Genomic DNA, 18,446 nt, shown 5'->3' on the forward strand with positions numbered 1-18,446 from the left:
CCACTTGGTTTAGTTTTTGCCAGAGGGAAAAAGTGTTTTTAAACCAAAGGAGATAGAAGTAAAAAAGACTCAGAGGGACTACTTAAAACTCTGATCAGCAAGGTTCTTACAGAAATCATTAATGTGGCTAAAGTGGGTTAAAAAAAGAAAGGGGGAAAAAAGACCTTAATGAATACGATTTCTACAGAAACTTTGATGTTCTTATTGACCACAAATGAAGCAGCAGGTTTCAGAGTGCTCAGTATGACTCATTATCTGTCACAATAAGAGCCCAAACAACACTCGAATCATAGAAAACATCAGGAGATGGGAAGGAACAACAGATATTCACTAATCATTATAACATGGGGGTGTCTTTTTTTACACAGATGATGTAGAGTTTGATTTATCAAAAGAAAAATGGGAAATATATTTTAACAAGTTAACTGAGAAATGGATACATTACCTCAAAAATATACTTTATCTTTGCTGTATATAGTTTTAGTTGGATATAAATAGCCAACATCCGTCACCTCGTCAGTCACCTTCTGTTGCATTCATTTTTGTTTTTTCTCTTCCATCTGGTCAACTTTTGATTTTTATATTCAGAAATTCTTTTTGATAATATATTCTGTCTCTGAGCACATTCCCTTTCAGCCTGTCCGTATATCAAAATGCATCTCTATGATACGTTACTTTTAGTGTCTCTTTACATATAAATTTTGTTCAGAGTGTAAAATTTACTCTAACTCTAGCATGTTTTATCGAGATTTTAGAGACTGCAAAATAACTCTGAGAGCCGATTTTTCATTTCTGCTATAGGTGAGATGCCTGAACATGAAGCAGCTATTTTTCTTAGGTTAAATCAAATGTAAATCTACACATGGTGGCTTTTTGCCTGTGTTTTTTAGGACCACCCAGGCTGTTGATAAGAACCGGCTTGAAAGTGAGCTTGTTGTACAAATCAAATCGGTTCTTTAGAGGGCATAAAGTGGCGACTTTTTAAAGTAAATACACTTCACACATCATTTAATGCTGTTTACCATTTTAGGACACATTTCACCACTATAAACCGTACAAATTATTTGGTTTAAACACAGATTAACTCCAACATTGTTAGAACCAGTTGTGTGTGTGTTGTCTTTTTGACTCTGTGTTTTTTGTGCTTCATTCCACCGTGTGTGTACTTTAGTGAATATGTGTGTAATATTTTAATAACATGCTTTACCAAACACCCAAATTTATCCTGTGCCTTTTTTTCTCTCTCCTGTTTGTTTTCTGTCCAGGTCCAGACATGAAGGAGGCACGCAAGCACACACACACGCAATGGCACCTAGAGGCTGTCTGCGGTCTACCACCACCCTGCCACACACACACACACACACACTGAAACACACATAGCTGGTTACAGTAAGGATCAAGAGACCTCCGAGTCAGGACGATTATAATGGTGGGAATTTAGGAAAACAAACTCATTATCTATTCTTGGACTTTAGAACAAATTCACAACTTCTGTCATTGGATAAGAAAAATTATCTAACACAATAGAGGAAAAAAAAGACATTTGCAGCAACACAAAAAAAAAAACCACTTAAATTTGTGTTTCATTAAATTTAAATGTCTCATTTTGGGGCACATTTGTATTAATGCTATTTATTTTCATTTTAAAATAACTACGTATGTCATGAATGTCATTTTTAATGTATCCATGAGTGCATGCATCATTGAAGCTGTCGCCTTTTTTTTTTTTCTATTTTAGTCTGTCAAAACCAATTTGCACAAGTTTAACAGCCGTACCACATGTCCCACAGCCCCCTCCATAACTAACCCATATAACCCACCCTGTGCTCCTCCCAGGCTTCCCAACATCCTGCCTAGCACACCCTCCACTAAAAAAAAACCCTTCATTCCAAAATTACAGTGCAGCATTGTGGGAAACCCTTCCCTCCCTTATATCGCTACATTTGCCCTCCTTATCTGCCCCTCATTATGCTTCTGGCTCATATGAGTTTGAGCAAAGGTTTATTTTATTGTTAATTATCTTGTTAGACAGCTGCCCACACTCATTTGCATCTGCAATTGAACTGATTTAAGTTTAGAATGAGGTTATCCAGACATGAATAAATGTGACCCTTTTTTTTTTTGAGGAGAGATTGGTAACATTCAGTGCCCGAGATTTTATTATTTTTTATTTTTTCAAAAGAAAAAAATTATGTTTCATCATTTCTTATGAACACAACTAATTAGCATGCAAAGTCTAATTAATTTGTCTTGATATTCTGTTTTATATATCTCCATGTTATCACACTGAGCCACTCAAAACGCAGCACTTTAAATAGGCTGCAATTTGTCAGGATTTATTTGTAGAATTATATTTGCAACAGGAAATGAATTGTGTCTACTTCAAAGTTAGATTTATATGTTTAAATGTTAATCAGTTATACTGCCCAGAAGAAACTAATTTGACACTCAAATTTGACAATCAAAAACCAAAAAAACAATTATATGTTTGTTGTTAGTGCTTATTTTCATTCATTTTCAGGTTCGAGTTAACTAACGGCACCACGGCCACTGTGACCGTGTCACTGTCCAGTTTAATGATACACTCCATCAGTTCAGCTTTGACTGCAACGAGCTAGCTTGGTTAACCGTCGACCGTGTGTGTGTGTGTGTGTGTGTGTATGTGTCGACTATTAAAGCACTCGAGAATCCTAGAGGAAAGAACTCACGCTGCTAATGGATGTGTCTATTGATGTTCCCATTTAACAGCAGACTGTAAACGATAGGACAATGATTGTGTTGAAGATGGAAGGTGGTGGTGGTGGAGTGGGGAGGAGAGAGCAGTTTGGATGGGCGATTATAATGACAAGGAAGGTTATTATTTGGCGCCCCATAGAGTCTCTTTCCGCCTGTGTAAGTGTGTGTGTTTGTGTGAGACAAAGAAAGAGTCGAAAGTAGCACTCTTGCTCTGTGTCTCTTGATCCCGTTGCCTTCCCAGCCTACTGGCTGCTATTAACTTCTCATTTTTTTCCCTCACCTAGTCCACACCTCTCATGACATTACTTACTGTTACCAGTCTTTATCCAGTAATAGCTGTTGCTTTTCCATAAACACCTCATTTTTCTCCTCTAAACAGGCTTCATTTTTTAATGCAGATATTTTATATTAATTGGAAAAATGGTACAAAAAGAAGTCAAAAATAATAAAGCATCCAAGGCAATAAAACAGTTTATGAAATCTTTAGGAAAGCGAGATGCACTGGAAATATTCATTTTCTCACCAGTACATTTTTTTTCCCCCGCTCAACTTCGTGTGTGTGTGTGTGTGTGTCCTGTCAGTTCCAATCAATGTGTGTGTGTGATGAATATGAATAGTCAGCCTCCCTGCAGGTTTGGCAGAGGACCACCTCCAGCTGGACTCAGACCCCGACTCAAGTGTCTCGGTGTGTGTTTTGTGAGCGTGGTTGTCCAAGTCAGTTTGTATCTGTCAGTGTGGTGACAACCTCAGAAGAAAGTGACACACACAGTGTGCGGGCGTGTGTGTGTGCAAGTCACACAAAGGGAACGCTTCAAGCTTAAAAATCAGCAAACGCTAAACTCCTTCTTATCTATAAAAAAATCTGCTTAAATTCAGTATTTTTTAATTGAGATTTAAACTTACATTAGCAGTATATATCTATCATTCTCTGTGTGCATATGTCTGTAATTGCAGCGCACCAGATAAAGAAGGAGACGCCATTCCAGCTGTGCGGAGACAGAAGGAGTCAACATACACACGGTCACATAAAAACACACACACACACAGACGCACCCAAACACACGCAGAGCCGGGGGCGCGTGAGCAGGTGAGCATTAAGTCAGGGCGTTAAACACATCACGTCGCGGTATGATATCTGCAGACAAGCAGACAGAGGAGGCCGGTCTGTACCTGCAGGCAGAGAGAAGCCACGCACAGCAGCCCTCGCCAGGAATTTCCTCCCGCTTCTGCTAAAAGGGCGGGGTGAAGGTGAGAGACAAGCGCTAACTGGGGTGTCCACTTTATTTTTATATTTTCCTGTGTGCAGTTACATTTTGCCAACCAAATTAGCCCTAAAATTACCGCAGTGTCATAAAAGAATATAAAAATTTACATATTTCCAATTTGTTTGCTAAAATGACATTCTGGACTCCTCAAAATGACTGTATGTAATAATTTTCATATCAGTAATGTATCTTAAAAAATCATTTAGATTAGGCATAATCTTTTTACACATCATAATGAGATTCTACACAGATAAATTACACAATGAAATATAGATGTTTTTTTATCGTAGATTTCTGTTTCATTCTTTTTTTAGATATTAATAGATTTTATTTTTCACTTTTATGATAAAAACCTTATCTACTACATGTTAATTTTAAAGTTTTTGCATTTTTTTCCCACCCCTGTCAAGGCTAAAGCTTACACTTTCAGGTCTAAAATTAGCTCCAGTGATTAAAGGAGTGCAGGAAGCAGACTGACAATGGCAGAAAGCTAGAAATCCTTTATAGATAGGAAGTAGCACAAAGTCTTTTTTTTTATGAAAGCCCTCCCTGTTTTTTTTTTCTTTTTTTTTGCATCCCAGCAATCTCCCATCCCGTCAGCTAATGAAAGGACAAAAACAGAACAGTGCATTCACACGCTTGTGAAACGGAGCTGAGTTTGGGAGCAATTTAATCACCTCCTGTATGATTTGTCTGTCTGGAATTACTTGTCTGTTTTGACAGTCCGCAGTAATAACTGTGAAACCCTGACAGCTCTCATTACGGAAACTTTTTTTTTCAGTTATCTTGCAGCATTTTAAGGTATTTGTTTTAAATCTTTTTGTTACTGTCTCTACATCGGAATCTGTCCAGGAGATGTGGCTTTTATCTGTGGTATCACTTACAAAGTAAATCCACTTTAAGAGATATCATCTACAGTCTAGGCATCTCACCACTGAGCAGATTCACTGGACTAACATTTGATTGTTGATCAAGAGAACACAAAGCTTTTAATTCACCTTCTGCACAGATTTTTTTTTTTCAGTTTGCTGTTTCCTTCGTCACAGGCCCTTCCACCCTTGTTTTTGAGATGAAATGCTTTGAGTCATTTTGAAGACGCACCGAGTTCTTTGATCTGCGTTATTCTTTATTCTTGAGTTTTTATTGTCTTTTTCAAAGCTCCTTATATTTTAGCCCGAGTCTCAACTCTCCCCACCACGTCCACTTATCTAAAAATGATTCAGTGGTTAAATGTCAGAGCTGTCGGTGCCATTAAGGCCAGCACATTTGAAGGGAGGACGCCCTCCCCTCCTTCATCCTCTGTCTCTTCTTATTCCTCCCCCCCTTAGCTTCCACATCTCAGCCCGGGCTGGTTTGAGGGCTGATGTGCAGACCTTGTCATTCAGATTAAGGCCACATTGTCAGCTCAGGGCTCTTCTCTCTTTAGTTGTGTATCCCGGATCTTTCTTCCCACTGTCAGCCCCGTCCTGCGGCCAGAGAAGACCTTATAAAGCTACATTCCTTCTCATCCACTTCTGTCAATTCCAACACTGTCACTCAAATCAGTGAAGAGAGAGGAAGAGTGAAAGGAGAGTAAGTTAGTGGTGTTACTCACAGCAAGGACTGTGCTTTTCTTATTCAAGCCTAGGTCAGTGTCATCAACTAAAACCATTTTTTTTGTCTTGAATGTTTAAATGTACTTTTTTTGCTTTTGAACTAAAAAAAAATGTAGAAGATACAAAATAACAGGACACAGCAGAAGCATGCGATGTGAAGGAGAACGGAGGCTGCAAACTCTTCATAAAAGATAACACTCATTGCGGTTCTGCTTTGTAGTAAAGGCAGTCACGTTGTTATTTTTAAATCAAAGTTTTATGTGTCAACTCAGTGTTTGTCAGGAGGTGACACATCTACCAGATAATCTTAGTCACTCCTTATCCTGCTCTGGAAACGTGTCCCAACACGATGTTTATCGTCCAACCATATCTTGACTCACCGCCACAGTTGCCGTCACGTCATATCTAATTGCTCGAGCAGCGCTGTGGCATTTAATTTTCATGCTTCTCACTAACTGCTGCTTTTTTCTCTCTCTCTCTCTCTCTAAATGAGCAATGATTTAGCACTGTGAACGATGGTGGATAGTTTCTTTCTTGGTATTAGTGCAAAGAGAGAGAGAGGGAGAGAGAAAAAAAACATATTTCAGTCTCAAGACACAGAGCCACATCATAGCGAAACGACAAACACTACTGATCAGAGTGAGTCTGCAGTTTCATACTCGGCGTCTTCCTCATCCTCCACCTTGCGTCGAGCCTCTGAGGCATGGCCACGCTTCTCTAGAGGCCGAGCCACCATGCCTCAAAACGGCACTCGACTGCCGGCTTCAGCCTCGGCCCAGGTGTCGTGTTTACCAAAAGCTACAATGAGTCAGGAGTTTCAAGATGACTTTCTTGGTTTAACTGCTACTTGAGGCAGAAGAAAATTTGTTCCCATGCACTTATCTGTGGCGTAAGAATGACCATGTGTCATGGAAGTAAATTAGTTTAAGTACCATGCACAGTTTTTACTAAGAATTAAAGCAGAGGTGAGTCAAGATTGTTACTTTTTTTTCTTTACACAGACTGTGGTAGGAGAAATATCTTCATTATAAACTCAACAACATGTATTCTTTAAATTTGAAATGTATTTGGGGCTTTTTCTTTCGTAATTTTCTTAATTTGCAGAAAAGCAGATTTTTCTGAGAGCAATTTATTCTTGATTTTAGCTATTTTTTTGTTTTTATCTCCCGTCAAAGTTTTTTGAATTCTATCTCTGTGCAGCTGAAAACAGCTCAGTCGATGAAAGTCAGTGTAGGCTCATTTTCTGTTTAACTATTAGTAGTTATCTGATAAGCACTAATTGGAAAAGATTCTGTTGCTGTAGTTTGGCAAAACTCTGATGACCTTTTCGGCACCCTTCCCAAGAATGAAGGAGAATTAATGTTTGACTGTGAGTGTTGGAAGCTCCTCCACCCACAGAGAAGACACACTTCATGTATGAGCAGACTGTCATCTCTTGTCACCATCAGGTCCTTTCTTGCCCCAGTGAACATTCAACGCTGTCGGTGAGTTTGAGCTAAATTAAAGTAAACCATCGACCGTTGATTGTACCTTGTGGCCAGCCTTTGTCACGCCCTGTCTCAGAATGGTAAGGACAAGGAAGCCCAGAATGTTCAGAAACCTGGACGCAAACACGACTCGTGACTTCTTGAGCAAAAACATAAGTAAACAAATTACCGATGGGAGAAACATCCAGAATACTTCTGGCTGCAGAATCACAGCAAAGGTCACAATCAACATTCATTGCTGTCGGTGGGTTTAACTGTGTGGAAGAGCTCACTGAACGATGAATGCAACTGTGTCCCAGATTTCAGCTGAACGTCACAAGGAATGTTGTCACGACATGCTGATGGTGGTGTTTTTTCATTCGCATGTCTCTCCTCCTCGCCTGAGCTCAGCAGCATCCACACGGCTGCTGTAAACTGACATCTTGGCAGTTTGATCCGCTTAAAATAAAAATATATGAATAGTATGAAATAATGACTCGTCTTTTCTTCTAGAAATGACATTCATTTGTTTACTACTTTATTGTGTTTGTGTTAATGTGTGTGTTTTTTGATCAAATAAATTCCTTTCAGCTCCCAGTTATGTTGTTGGTCTTTCATGTTCCTTGAAAATTTGGCTGCATATAAAATTAATGAGGTTGGGTGTAATGCGGTCAAAGCAGTTTCTCTTTATCAGAAGATATCTGCAATATATTTCTGCCACTGATCAAAGCACCACCCACCACTGATGTAAAACACATTTTTAAGTTCAGGTCAATTTATTTACGTAGCACTAACACACAACAGACCGTAACTAAAGGCACTGAACAGGAAATAAAAACCGTCTAATTCCAATTTTAATCAATCCAGTTCATTTTAATGCACTCCAGATGGTCAGCATCTCACGTTACTATTAACAAAAAACACTTTTCTTGTTTAAAATTTAAATATGATTTTACACCAAAATTTATATATTGTATGTAATTTATGTACAAACTGGAACAAAAAAGGTTTTAATGGGTTTTGCTCTGTGGGGAGGGTGAAGGGGATAAAAGCAAATAAATTAAACCATGTGGTTCAAGATGTCGGCTACTTTTTGTCTACCATTTTGATTTTTTTTTCTTTTTAATCCTGGAATGAGTGGTGAAACACAAACACGCACAAAATGAGAATAAACTTCACTATCCTAAAGAATTCAGTCTGCACATTTCAACCCCAATCTTTTTGAAACCAAATATTGATCCACTGGCTTTAAATCTATCTATTTAAATCTAAATAACTCAAAGGTTATTGTGTTTTCCTCATATTTTAAAAAAAAGAAATGGACACAACCTAAAAACACTATTGTTCTATTGTTTTAAGTACCCAATATTAATAAATCCAAAAAAAAACAAAAAAAAATGGGGCACATAAAGAGATTACTTGTAGGTTTAAGTGTATATATAAACCTACAACACAGTAAAACAAATGGCTCTATAAGAGCAGTACAGCGTTTTTTATTATTCTCTAATTTTATACAATACTCCAACAGATTTAGATCCCTTCATTTTTGGGGTACACTATATGTGGTTTCCAAGAAAGTGAAAGATAATCATACTTACAATATTTTGTTTCATAAACTCTTGATTTCAACAGCTTCACTGGAGTGTTATGCCAAAATTATTTCTAACAGCATCAGACATTATGAATAAAGCTTTTTTTATTCATAGATTACATTGATTAATTTGGACCATAAATAATTATCTTAACCCCTGAGTTATAAAGGTTAGTATGGCAGGTTTTAGCATAGTGGCTACAGAACAATTTACAAATTGAAAGCTAATATTTTGTAAATAAATAATTAAAACTTTAATGATTTACAATACCTTTAGCTTCATGTTGTGTACTATTTTGAAGAGGCTGTGAATGACCATTTGTGTCAAAAGTTTAATGTAAATTGATTGCTCTACACACACACACGTATATATATAGACTGTATATATATATATATATATACACAGTACTACTTCACTCCCACATGCTCCACTTAAATACTTTAGTTGTTAACAAGCCTAATATAATTTATCTGTGCTGAATGCCTAATTTCAAATGCTAAACTTGGACCTAAACCAACAACATAATTATTGAACTTATTCTCAGTTTCCTTCAATCTTGATACCAACTTGTGCAACTACAATGTTAGCAGCACATTTAGTAAATGAAAAATAATGTTTACTTTTTTTACAAGAGACAACCTCTAAAAAAGGTCACACACTCATTTTGACTTACTGAAATAAAGCAACTGAGATATTAGATGAGACATAAGTACATCCTCCGTAAGTATAAATAAATGCATAAGTATGCTGCTCAGTGTACCATATGTCTGTGTTTGGCTGCTTCTATACGTTCAGTTTCACTAAAGGGACTTTTAGTTCATTTCTTTCCGCACCACCTAGCCAGGAAAGTACCTTCTTAGTATTTCACATTAAAAATAAATAAATAAAAACTGAAGGGGGCTGATACCCAATTAAAACCACTGCTTGACCATCAACAACAAAGAATCCGATTTCACTTCTCACACCACAAGGCTCATGGCTGTAATTTTAGGCTTTCAAAATAAATCAACAATGTAATACATATATTGCATTTTAAGATGTTGATCTGAGGTGGACAGTGTGAAACGAATAAAACGAAAGGCGGCTACTCAGAAGAGATTTGCAACCATCTATCGAATGTTTGAATGCATCATTCAGGTCACCGGGCTTTAGGACAGGACATGTGGTGCTACAGAGAAAATGACGATGATGATGGTGACGATGACGCCTGTGAGAAACTGCTGCCTAGCCATTACCAAGAAACTGCAGATGAAACCAAATGAGTCACATTAACAGTAATTAAAGAACCTTCTTGTCAACATTTACCGAGAAAAACTTATTCATCTTAATTAGATGCACATTTTTCATGTACACATTTCTGTACGAGCCAACTGAAGCTTGTGGTGAGATTTTAAAGATGTTTGGTTTTTTGCTGTTACTGACCTAGTGTGAAAAGAAAACATGAGCTCTACAAAATACACATGCAATTAGATTTTAAAAGCAGAAACTTCCGCACAAATTAACTGCTACTAGTGATAACAGTAATAAAAAAACAGTAAATGAAGATCAATTATAGCAGATGAGAATGTGAAGAAATGTGCTGCTGAAGCAAATTAATGTCTTCCTTTGGCCACTAGAGGGAGACCAATGAATGAGACACAAGAAGAACTGAAAACTCAGCAGATCTTTAATGCTTTCTACATTTAGACAAAAGAAAAAACAACCAACCAAGAGAACACAGTCAACAACAACACTTAGCTAAAATAAACAACTACACTATAATAAAAAGTAAATTTTGTTGCAAATAACAAGAAAAATCAGTTTTAAAAAATCAAACCACACTAAAAAGCTCTGTTTTTCCAAACTATTACCCCTGAAAAAGAATCTAATTTAAAAACTTGGCACTTTTAGATTAAGTAATTTTTTCAATCCTTGTCAAAAGAAGAATTTTATGTTCATATAACTTTGTTTAAACTTGGGCATTTGGAAGTAAAGAAACCACTGTTTTTTCTAAAACCCTAAGTTTGTATTCTTCCAAATTAATGCCCCATTTGTGATAAAAGAAAATGTGTGCAACTTCCAGACAATTCATCAGTTGTACTTCCCTGTGGCGATAATGAGCAGTCTGGATGCTCCCTGCTCAGGTCACTGATGTGTGGTAAATGAAATGACAAAATTATGGAGATTATGACACCAAATAGCAGCTGTAACCCCAGAAATACAGCAGGCAATCTGAACACCCTGCACACTAGAAAACAAGGCTTAAACAACAGAAACGAGTTTGGCTACAAAACTGGAAAATCTGCTGATCTAGTACACCCAAGGTACAATATTCTGCTCTTACTTATCACTACACTGAAACTTCCTGGGAATAAAAGCACTACACAGACTACTTTTAAAGACTGGATTCATTTGTGATTGCTGGATGAGACAACATGATTTGGTGAAGCTGAAATGCGGCAGAACTGAATTTGTTGGTCAGTTTGACCAACTTCTTTAACTTTTCTAGACTTCTGAAAAGTATGGTCATTCTTCCAGTGTTTTTTTTTAAATCTAAATAAAAACAAAGAAACAGCATTGAACATTTTGATTTGAGGCGATATGCCTCATCCCTGATATTACGTCACGTGTTCCACATCTGATGTAGACACTAACAAGGAAAAACGACGAAATTCTGGACATTGCTATCACAATAGCACTGCTGTAAAATAGTGGTATTTGTCCGCTCCTGTCGGACTTTCTACTGCCGGATGTCTGCTGGTCGGAGCTGCCTCTCACCCTCAGCCAGGAAGATCTGCATGGCCCGATATAACAGGTGGATGCCGAGCTCCCGTTTCCTCCTCATCTCCCAGTTAGACACCACGCCGTAGAAATCCCCACGCTTCTGATTGGTGAGCATCTTTAACCCTGGAATAAACGGATGGAATAAGAAACAATGCTGTTCTAAGACAGTCCTCAAGTCGTCTCAAAAGAGCTTATTTTTTATTACCTTAAGTTAATGATGCAAAGTTTGAAATGATAAAATATATGTTAGATTAAGTATTTTATATATTATTTACATATATTACTCCTTCAGCTTTTTCTTTCCTGTTTAATATTAAAATAATTGCCAATACAGTCCAAGTCTGCATAGAGAGGATGAAACAACATGGTGTGGTATTTAGTATTTAATAAACATTTTGTAGTCCATCGTTTCATTAAGTGCTGGTAAATCTCAATAAATCCACCCCAAAATTTAGTCTAAGTGATTCTGTAGAATCGTTTTATGAAGGGACTGTTTTCATGTCCAACATTACTCTTCACAGTCACAGCAGTCTCACATGTGATGTTTCATTGCTACAGTTACATCCAAAGAAACACAACCCTGTAATGTTTTCAGTTGGAAGGAGATCCTCAGTGAACTGTCCAGATTCGCATTAAAATAGAGCACTACAAAACACCTCCCAGATGTTGTCAGAGACACATAGGAGCTCTGCTGCACTCACCAATGGCCTCCACCATGCAGGCCTCTCTGGTGTAAGCCTCCACCGGGATGACATTCTGGAAACAGTGCAGAGAGACGACCCCCTGCCCGGCGCCCCACACCTCCAGGATGTGCTGCACTTTTGGGCACAGTTTCTGTCACAGAGAAGAAATAATCCAACTTTTATTCAGATGTTGCACTGAACCCCTCAGTTATTTGTTTTATTTGACTTTATTCTGCCTCACCTTGGAGGTCTTGTCTCCTCTATAGTACTCCAAAGCCTCATAAAGGTGACTATAGGGCCGAGAGCGTTTTCCTTTGCCCACATAAAATATAGCATGAATAAAACTCTGGAAACACTCGTGAGGACTCGTGGACTGACTGCGGAAGGGGAGGTTTTTTGTCACTCTAACAAAGAAAAAGAAAAAAACAATTTAAATTAACAAATGTAACTGTCTTGATCAGTAATATGTTTAATTATCACATTTACAGGCTCCTACGTGACAACAACCAGTGAAATACGTAAATAATTCTCCAACATACAGTATTTTTTGAACTGTGACACAGAAAGACCTTATCTGTGGCAGAGGTGGAAACATTGTGCAGGACAAAGTAAAACACAGGCAATCCACCTCGGGTCAAGCAGCAGGTAGTTGAAGCTGGACTTGATTATGCCCTCCCTCCACTTCCTGTTCTGATCCGGTTGGTCAAACTGCTGGCTCAAAGCCTGCTCATCGGCCTGGCAATCAGGCAGCTGGAGCGTCTGCAGGGCCCGGCACAGCTCCAAACTATAACCTAAATTAACTTAAATAATAATGAAAAAGGACAGAAAATGTCAGTGAATATAAGCAATATGACAGTTATAATTGTAGTAATTTTACAATCAAATAAAGCACACAATCTCACAAAAATTAGTTCATTTAACAACTAATTATGAATCTGTACTAAAATATTTATTTATGTTACTGCTGATGCACTGATTTTTATCTAAAACTGACAACAACCTAAACTCCAATTTAAAGAATGCATTGATTTACTTATTAATGTTCAGGTTAAGTTATTTAATTGCCTTTACCTGTTTGTGGTTGGTCTAACGGTATCTTGTTTTGTTGTCTGTTGGAGTTAGACTCGTGTAAAAGGCGGCACAGCCTTCTCATGTAGGTGGGCCTGGTCCGGCCGCTGATAGGACCTGGACTCTCTCCCAGCTCCACAAGCCTCAGTCTCAGCTCCTTGTCAGTGATGCCTCTAATTTCCGGCAACAGATTTTTTTCAGAGTTACTGTTTACCTTCTTCGGGGCCACTTTCTCACAATGCAGGTTCTCTTTATTTTTGTCGCTCTTCATTTCGGCCTGCAGGGAGCGCCAGTCGTAGAGAACGGTCTCCTCGTTGCCGGTGGTACTCATGCTGGAGCTGAGTGACGTGTCTGTTGTAGGAGGGACATGCGTCTCGATGAGTTTGTGGCCCTGTTCTGTGTCAGTGTAGAGGTATTCCACCGGTTCATCCAGGTCCTGGATGAGTGGGCGCCCACCTGGGGTGAAAGACAGGTCTGCCAGGCGCTGGGGCCTGTGGCTGGTCGACAGCCTGCTCATGCTGTACCTCGGGGTACATCCTGTTCCTGGAGTATAAGGGAGATCCGAGTCCTCCCTGGATCTCTTAGGAGAAAAACAACTGGAAGTGGATGAAGAAGACACAGAGTCCGACTGAGAACCGCAGTCCTCTGTGATCCAGACATCTTTGTTTTTGAGTCCATCCTGCAGCTCTTTAGCAGAGTCATCGTTCACATTTCCCTTTGTAGCTGCTTCATCTGCACTAGTCAGATCATCAGTTAGAAATCCCTTGTCTTCCCAAGGATCCTTGCCTTGTGCTCGCACAGCAAGAATAATCTCAGCAAGATTTTTCTCATAAGCATCCAGTGAATTATCCTGGTACTTGTCTAATATAACAGTGTCATTGGAAGCCTGTGAGTCGTCAACAGAGTCTGTCACACTCTTAGTAAGAATGAGAGTATCAGCTTGGCTATGACTGACACTTGGAGCTTTAAAAGTGCTGGACTGTGTGTCTTGGCCGTCTGAAGACAAGGAGTTTCCTTCTTTGTTTCTCCATGAATTATCCAACGTATAACTAGGTGTGCGTGGCGAGTCGTAACAGCGTTCACTGCTCTGACACCTGGGTGTCTGGCGGAACGTTCGAAATGGCGTCGGCAGGGTATCGTCAAACAAAGAAGACGAGATTAGCATGCTCTCTGGGGTTCTGCTCGTCCTCATTGAGCAGCGGCTCAATCTAGAGCGTGTCCTGCCAGTCACAAAAGGACTGGGTGTGAAAAGAAGCCTATCGTTTTCTTCTAACACTTCAGTTTCATCAGATTTGAAAATAGATTCTTGTTTTGTGTCTTCTTTATTTGACCTGTTCATAACAGAACCACTGCCAGTACCAAATACATTGTTCTTTGGGTGTTCTTCTTCAGACAAGGTCAGTTTATCAAGCAGAGCAGGTAAAGGCTCTGCAGATTCAAGTTTTGAACTCATCTTGAGTTCTGCTTGAGCAGGTAGAATATTCTCATTTTCTCTTGGGAATTCATTACTGGAGTCTGAGGAAGCCTTTTTGTTGGATTCAACCTCAGCAGAAGGGAAGTAAAGACGTCCAGGGTCTGAGGAAGCATCCACACAACTGGTGTAATGGTCGCTGTCACAGCTACTGTAACGGCTGCCACCGGTCCCACTGCTGCTGCTGGCCACATGAGTATGTGCTCGCGGTTCAGGTGGATTCCCCTGAGGCTCTCTGTCATTTTGTCCGTCCAGTTCATCATCGCTCACTTCAAGAGTACAGTGACTGACAACAGTTTTCTCCAAGTCCTTCTCTGTGCTCTCACTGTTTTCCCTGCAGTAAACAAAAACGTGATCCGGGGATGTGACATCAATGCTCTGCTTGGGTAAAACAGTGGCCATGCGTTCTGGATCTAGAAAGTCTGAGTACTCAGAAAAGTCAAACGGTAAAGTGCTGGTGTTTGGGCTGCCTTCACCATCAACGCTTTTTTTGGAGGATTCAGGACTGAAAACAGGGAAATATTCATCTATATTCCTGAAGCTTACACTCTTCCAACTTGGTCTCCGCCTGCAAGACAACTCTGGAAATGCGTCTCTTTTAGAAGGAGAAATTTTGCTGCTAGCAACATGTTCATTTGCTTTTGCTGTCAACATCCCTTCACTACCCAAAGGGTCCTCTTTCGGAGCTGACATTGTAACTGCAGGTCCCACTGCAGACAGGCGAGTACTGGAAAGAAGAGAAGTGCCATGAGGTCTGTTAAAGGATAACCCTCTGCAACTTGGCATTACATTAACGTTAGACAGGTTGAAAAGTGATGAGAGCCTTGTGCTGCTCAGTGGATCTTCACCAAAACCACTTATCCTGGATGAATGGGAGCTGAAACTGTAGTCCGATCCAGGATAGTTGGACATGTCAGTCTGGTCAGAGAACACAGCTGTGGAGACAATAAAAGGGTTTATGAATTAACAAAAATCACAAAAGAATAAAAAAAAAAAAGCTTCAATGTGTATGATCTGACCACTACTGGGTGTTTTGTTAGAGAGATTATGTTTTTATTCAGCCAACAAGAAAAATAGTGAAGATTAATGGTAAATGTTCATGCAAATTAGAGACTTGTTTCAGTATGTTCTTGTTTTGATTTGCTACTTTGTTAAATCAGAAGAAATATGGCAATATAAATCTTTTGACATACTAAAATTAATACACCCTCTTTTAGTTCATTAGATTTATTTGTATAGAAATCATTAAAAAAAAATCCCTGGTTGCACAAAGTCTTAACATTCAGTATAAAACAGATTTTAACAACTTAACAATTGTGTGTTAAAAAACAATCCTAGTTGTTTATGAGGGATAAAGTTTTGAAAAACCAGATCTTACAGTACTGGAACTGAGGCAGGTCTTCCTCCTCCGTGTCAGATGAACTGGCCTGGTACTCCTGAAGGAGATGGGCGCATTTTTGGTTTTCCTGTTGCTCTGCTAGCTGCCTGGGAGTGTTCCCTTCCTGCATGGACAAACACATAACAAGGTCAACAGAAACCACGCATCATCTGTGAAATGGGTATAACCGGGCGGCTCGAAGTTAAAGAGTAAACAGACATAAAGCACATTCTGATTACTCAGGCATCATTTGGAGGTGGTGTGAGGTGCACAGGAACATGTTCTGTAAGGAGAATCAAACAGATCTACAGGGTTTTGTGTCCGAGTAGAATGCATTGGTTTACTTAATGTAGTTTTAATTGTTTTGTGATGTCCTGCTCTGCTCTCTAATTTTTTTTTTTTTTTATAATATCCTGACAGAAACTTAAAACGAGTTCTTACATTATCTTTAATTTTTGGGTTTCCTCCATTGATTAAGAGCAGCTTCAGATTTTGATAACACCCCCACAGTGCTGCAACATGAAGAGGAGTCAGGCCTTCAGATGACCTGGAAGAAATACGTGAAAATACAACGTTTACCAGTCACTATGTATTGCTCCGGAAATAATGTTAAACAGATATCTTAAAAAAAAGCAGATTAAGCTTATTAAAATACCTGACGTTAGGGTCTGCACCATACTGTAGCAACATTTTTAAGCAGCGGATGTTCTTCTCAGTTTCTTTACCGACGGCCAAGTGTATCGCAGCCACGCCTTTGGCTCCGACCAGGTCAGGATTTGCACCTTTCGTAAGGAGCAACTGCACACATCTGCCAAAGAAAGTCTGTTACTCTCTACGTCAGACAGTATTCGTTCTATAAATAAGAGTATGACAGACAGCAAAACATTACAGTCGGACTAGAAAGACTTAACGTTTTATTCTGCAGTCATAGAAATGCAGTAAGTTACTCAGATCAACAGGAGCTTTAGTTGGTGATTGACCAGAGCTAAAACTTTAAATCTGTTTTTTTTTTTAATTCAATTTAATGTACAAATTATTGTCATTATTGTTTGACACACACAGGAACAAAGTATAATATTCTAACTATAAAAATAAATATTGTAGACTTTGTTAAACTATTATTTACTACATGGCTATTACAAGCAGGTGTCTATAATTTAGTGTTAAGTCTTACTATGTGTCTGTTTATATATAATTGGTAATTCATGACAATTTAATTATAATATAAACAGAGAAGACCAGCATTCATAATGATCAAATATAAATTTTGCTTGAAAATATTTTTCAATTTCCATATGATGGTTGCAGATTGCTGATTGCTTAAAAGTTACTAATTGACTTTGTTCTGATTATACTTTACAGTCCTAAAGGGAAAACTGAGTAATAAACTGTAACAAAACAAATATAAGCTGAAGTCTGCAACTTCCTGACTCATATATCTGCACAAACACATTGACAGGTAAACTAAGTTTGTTTGCTAAAGTCTAATGTTACATCCTCGGCAATGATCGTCTAATGTGATCATTGTTTTTTTTTTAAATAACGCTTTATTTGTGACTGCAAAATAAGTGTTCAGCCTCAGATTTGTGTCGAATAACGTTGCAGCGCAAACAAAAGAAACACAACATTATCGGAGCAGTTTCGAGTTGTCGTCTCGTCTCTGCAGCGGGACATGTCTGGGCTAAACAAAGACAAAGAGGCTCGATCAGTACCTGGGATCGCCATCGTTCACTGCGGCACACAGTTGACTGGCCAGCCTCTTTTTGTTGCGATCCATGGCTCCCGAGATGTTTAAAGCTACCCTCAACTATAAGCAGCATACTCCATTTTAGCTCATGTCAAAGAAACAATGAAAAACTTTAACTCGAGACTAGCTTACGGCGCTACTCCTGCAGGTTACTTTTCATAGCTTACACACATAATAGTTCCTTTTTTATGCTTCCATTAGACAGTAATTTCATGCGAATTGTTATTATGCTAACTTAATATGTATTGAGCCTCAGGCTTTATGAATAACCTTAAAGTTTCAAGTTTAATTACGGGACGTTTTGGTTAAACTTCCCTCCAAGGAAGCAAGCGGAAGACCCGCCCAGGGGAAGCTCTGATTGGACAACTGTTCACCATTTAGGAGCTCTTATTGGACAACAGTTAACCAATCAGAAGAGACCTTATTGAACGTAACACACCAATCAGACGGCTACATCTACGGTTATTCTTACAGCTGAGCCGAATATTGTCAATTATTTTGATATTATTTCTATTTCCTAAACCACTGCACTGTGATACAGTCTTTATAAGACAAAGTAAATTAAAGCTTTTTTTATTTCATTTTATTTGTTTTTCTTAGTATGTGGATGCTGACAACCTACCTAAATAGTTTACTGAAAAAATGCTGCTTCTTTCTTTTTATTGCTTCTAAAAGTTACGAA

General features: G+C 38.6%; 1 protein-coding gene and 1 long non-coding RNA gene across 3 annotated transcripts in view; one reads left to right on the top strand and one right to left on the bottom strand.

Annotated features, from left to right (window-relative positions):
- The window catches only part of LOC108234400, a 28,260-nt gene extending 20,601 nt beyond the window's left edge, over positions 1-7,659 (top strand). Inside the window, exon 3 of the long non-coding RNA XR_001808524.3 lies at positions 1,266-7,659. This is a non-coding gene — a long non-coding RNA (uncharacterized LOC108234400). The remainder of the gene's footprint in view (positions 1-1,265) is intronic.
- A 2,643-nt stretch (positions 7,660-10,302) lies between these two features.
- Positions 10,303-18,097, bottom strand: ankle1 (ankyrin repeat and LEM domain containing 1). 2 transcript variants are annotated; one of them, XM_017413313.3, is made up of 9 exons: positions 17,730-18,097; positions 16,673-16,825; positions 16,459-16,564; positions 16,018-16,141; positions 13,172-15,574; positions 12,729-12,900; positions 12,342-12,504; positions 12,119-12,251; positions 10,303-11,540 (listed from the first exon to the last, which is right to left on the bottom strand). In XM_017413313.3, exons 1-9 carry the CDS (start codon positions 17,792-17,794, stop codon positions 11,374-11,376), a joined length of 3,486 nt encoding a protein of 1,161 aa, XP_017268802.1. In that variant the 5' UTR covers positions 17,795-18,097; the 3' UTR covers positions 10,303-11,373. The 2 variants fall into 2 exon arrangements, with proteins under 2 accessions (XP_017268802.1, XP_037829920.1); XM_037973992.1 differs by lacking the exons at positions 16,018-16,141; positions 16,459-16,564; positions 16,673-16,825; positions 17,730-18,097 and having other exon boundaries at positions 13,172-15,366; positions 15,488-15,516.
- Positions 18,098-18,446: the final 349 nt, after the last annotated feature.

This window comes from Kryptolebias marmoratus, linkage group LG24, assembly GCF_001649575.2.
Source record: "Kryptolebias marmoratus isolate JLee-2015 linkage group LG24, ASM164957v2, whole genome shotgun sequence".
Classification (NCBI taxonomy): domain Eukaryota; kingdom Metazoa; phylum Chordata; class Actinopteri; order Cyprinodontiformes; family Rivulidae; genus Kryptolebias; species Kryptolebias marmoratus.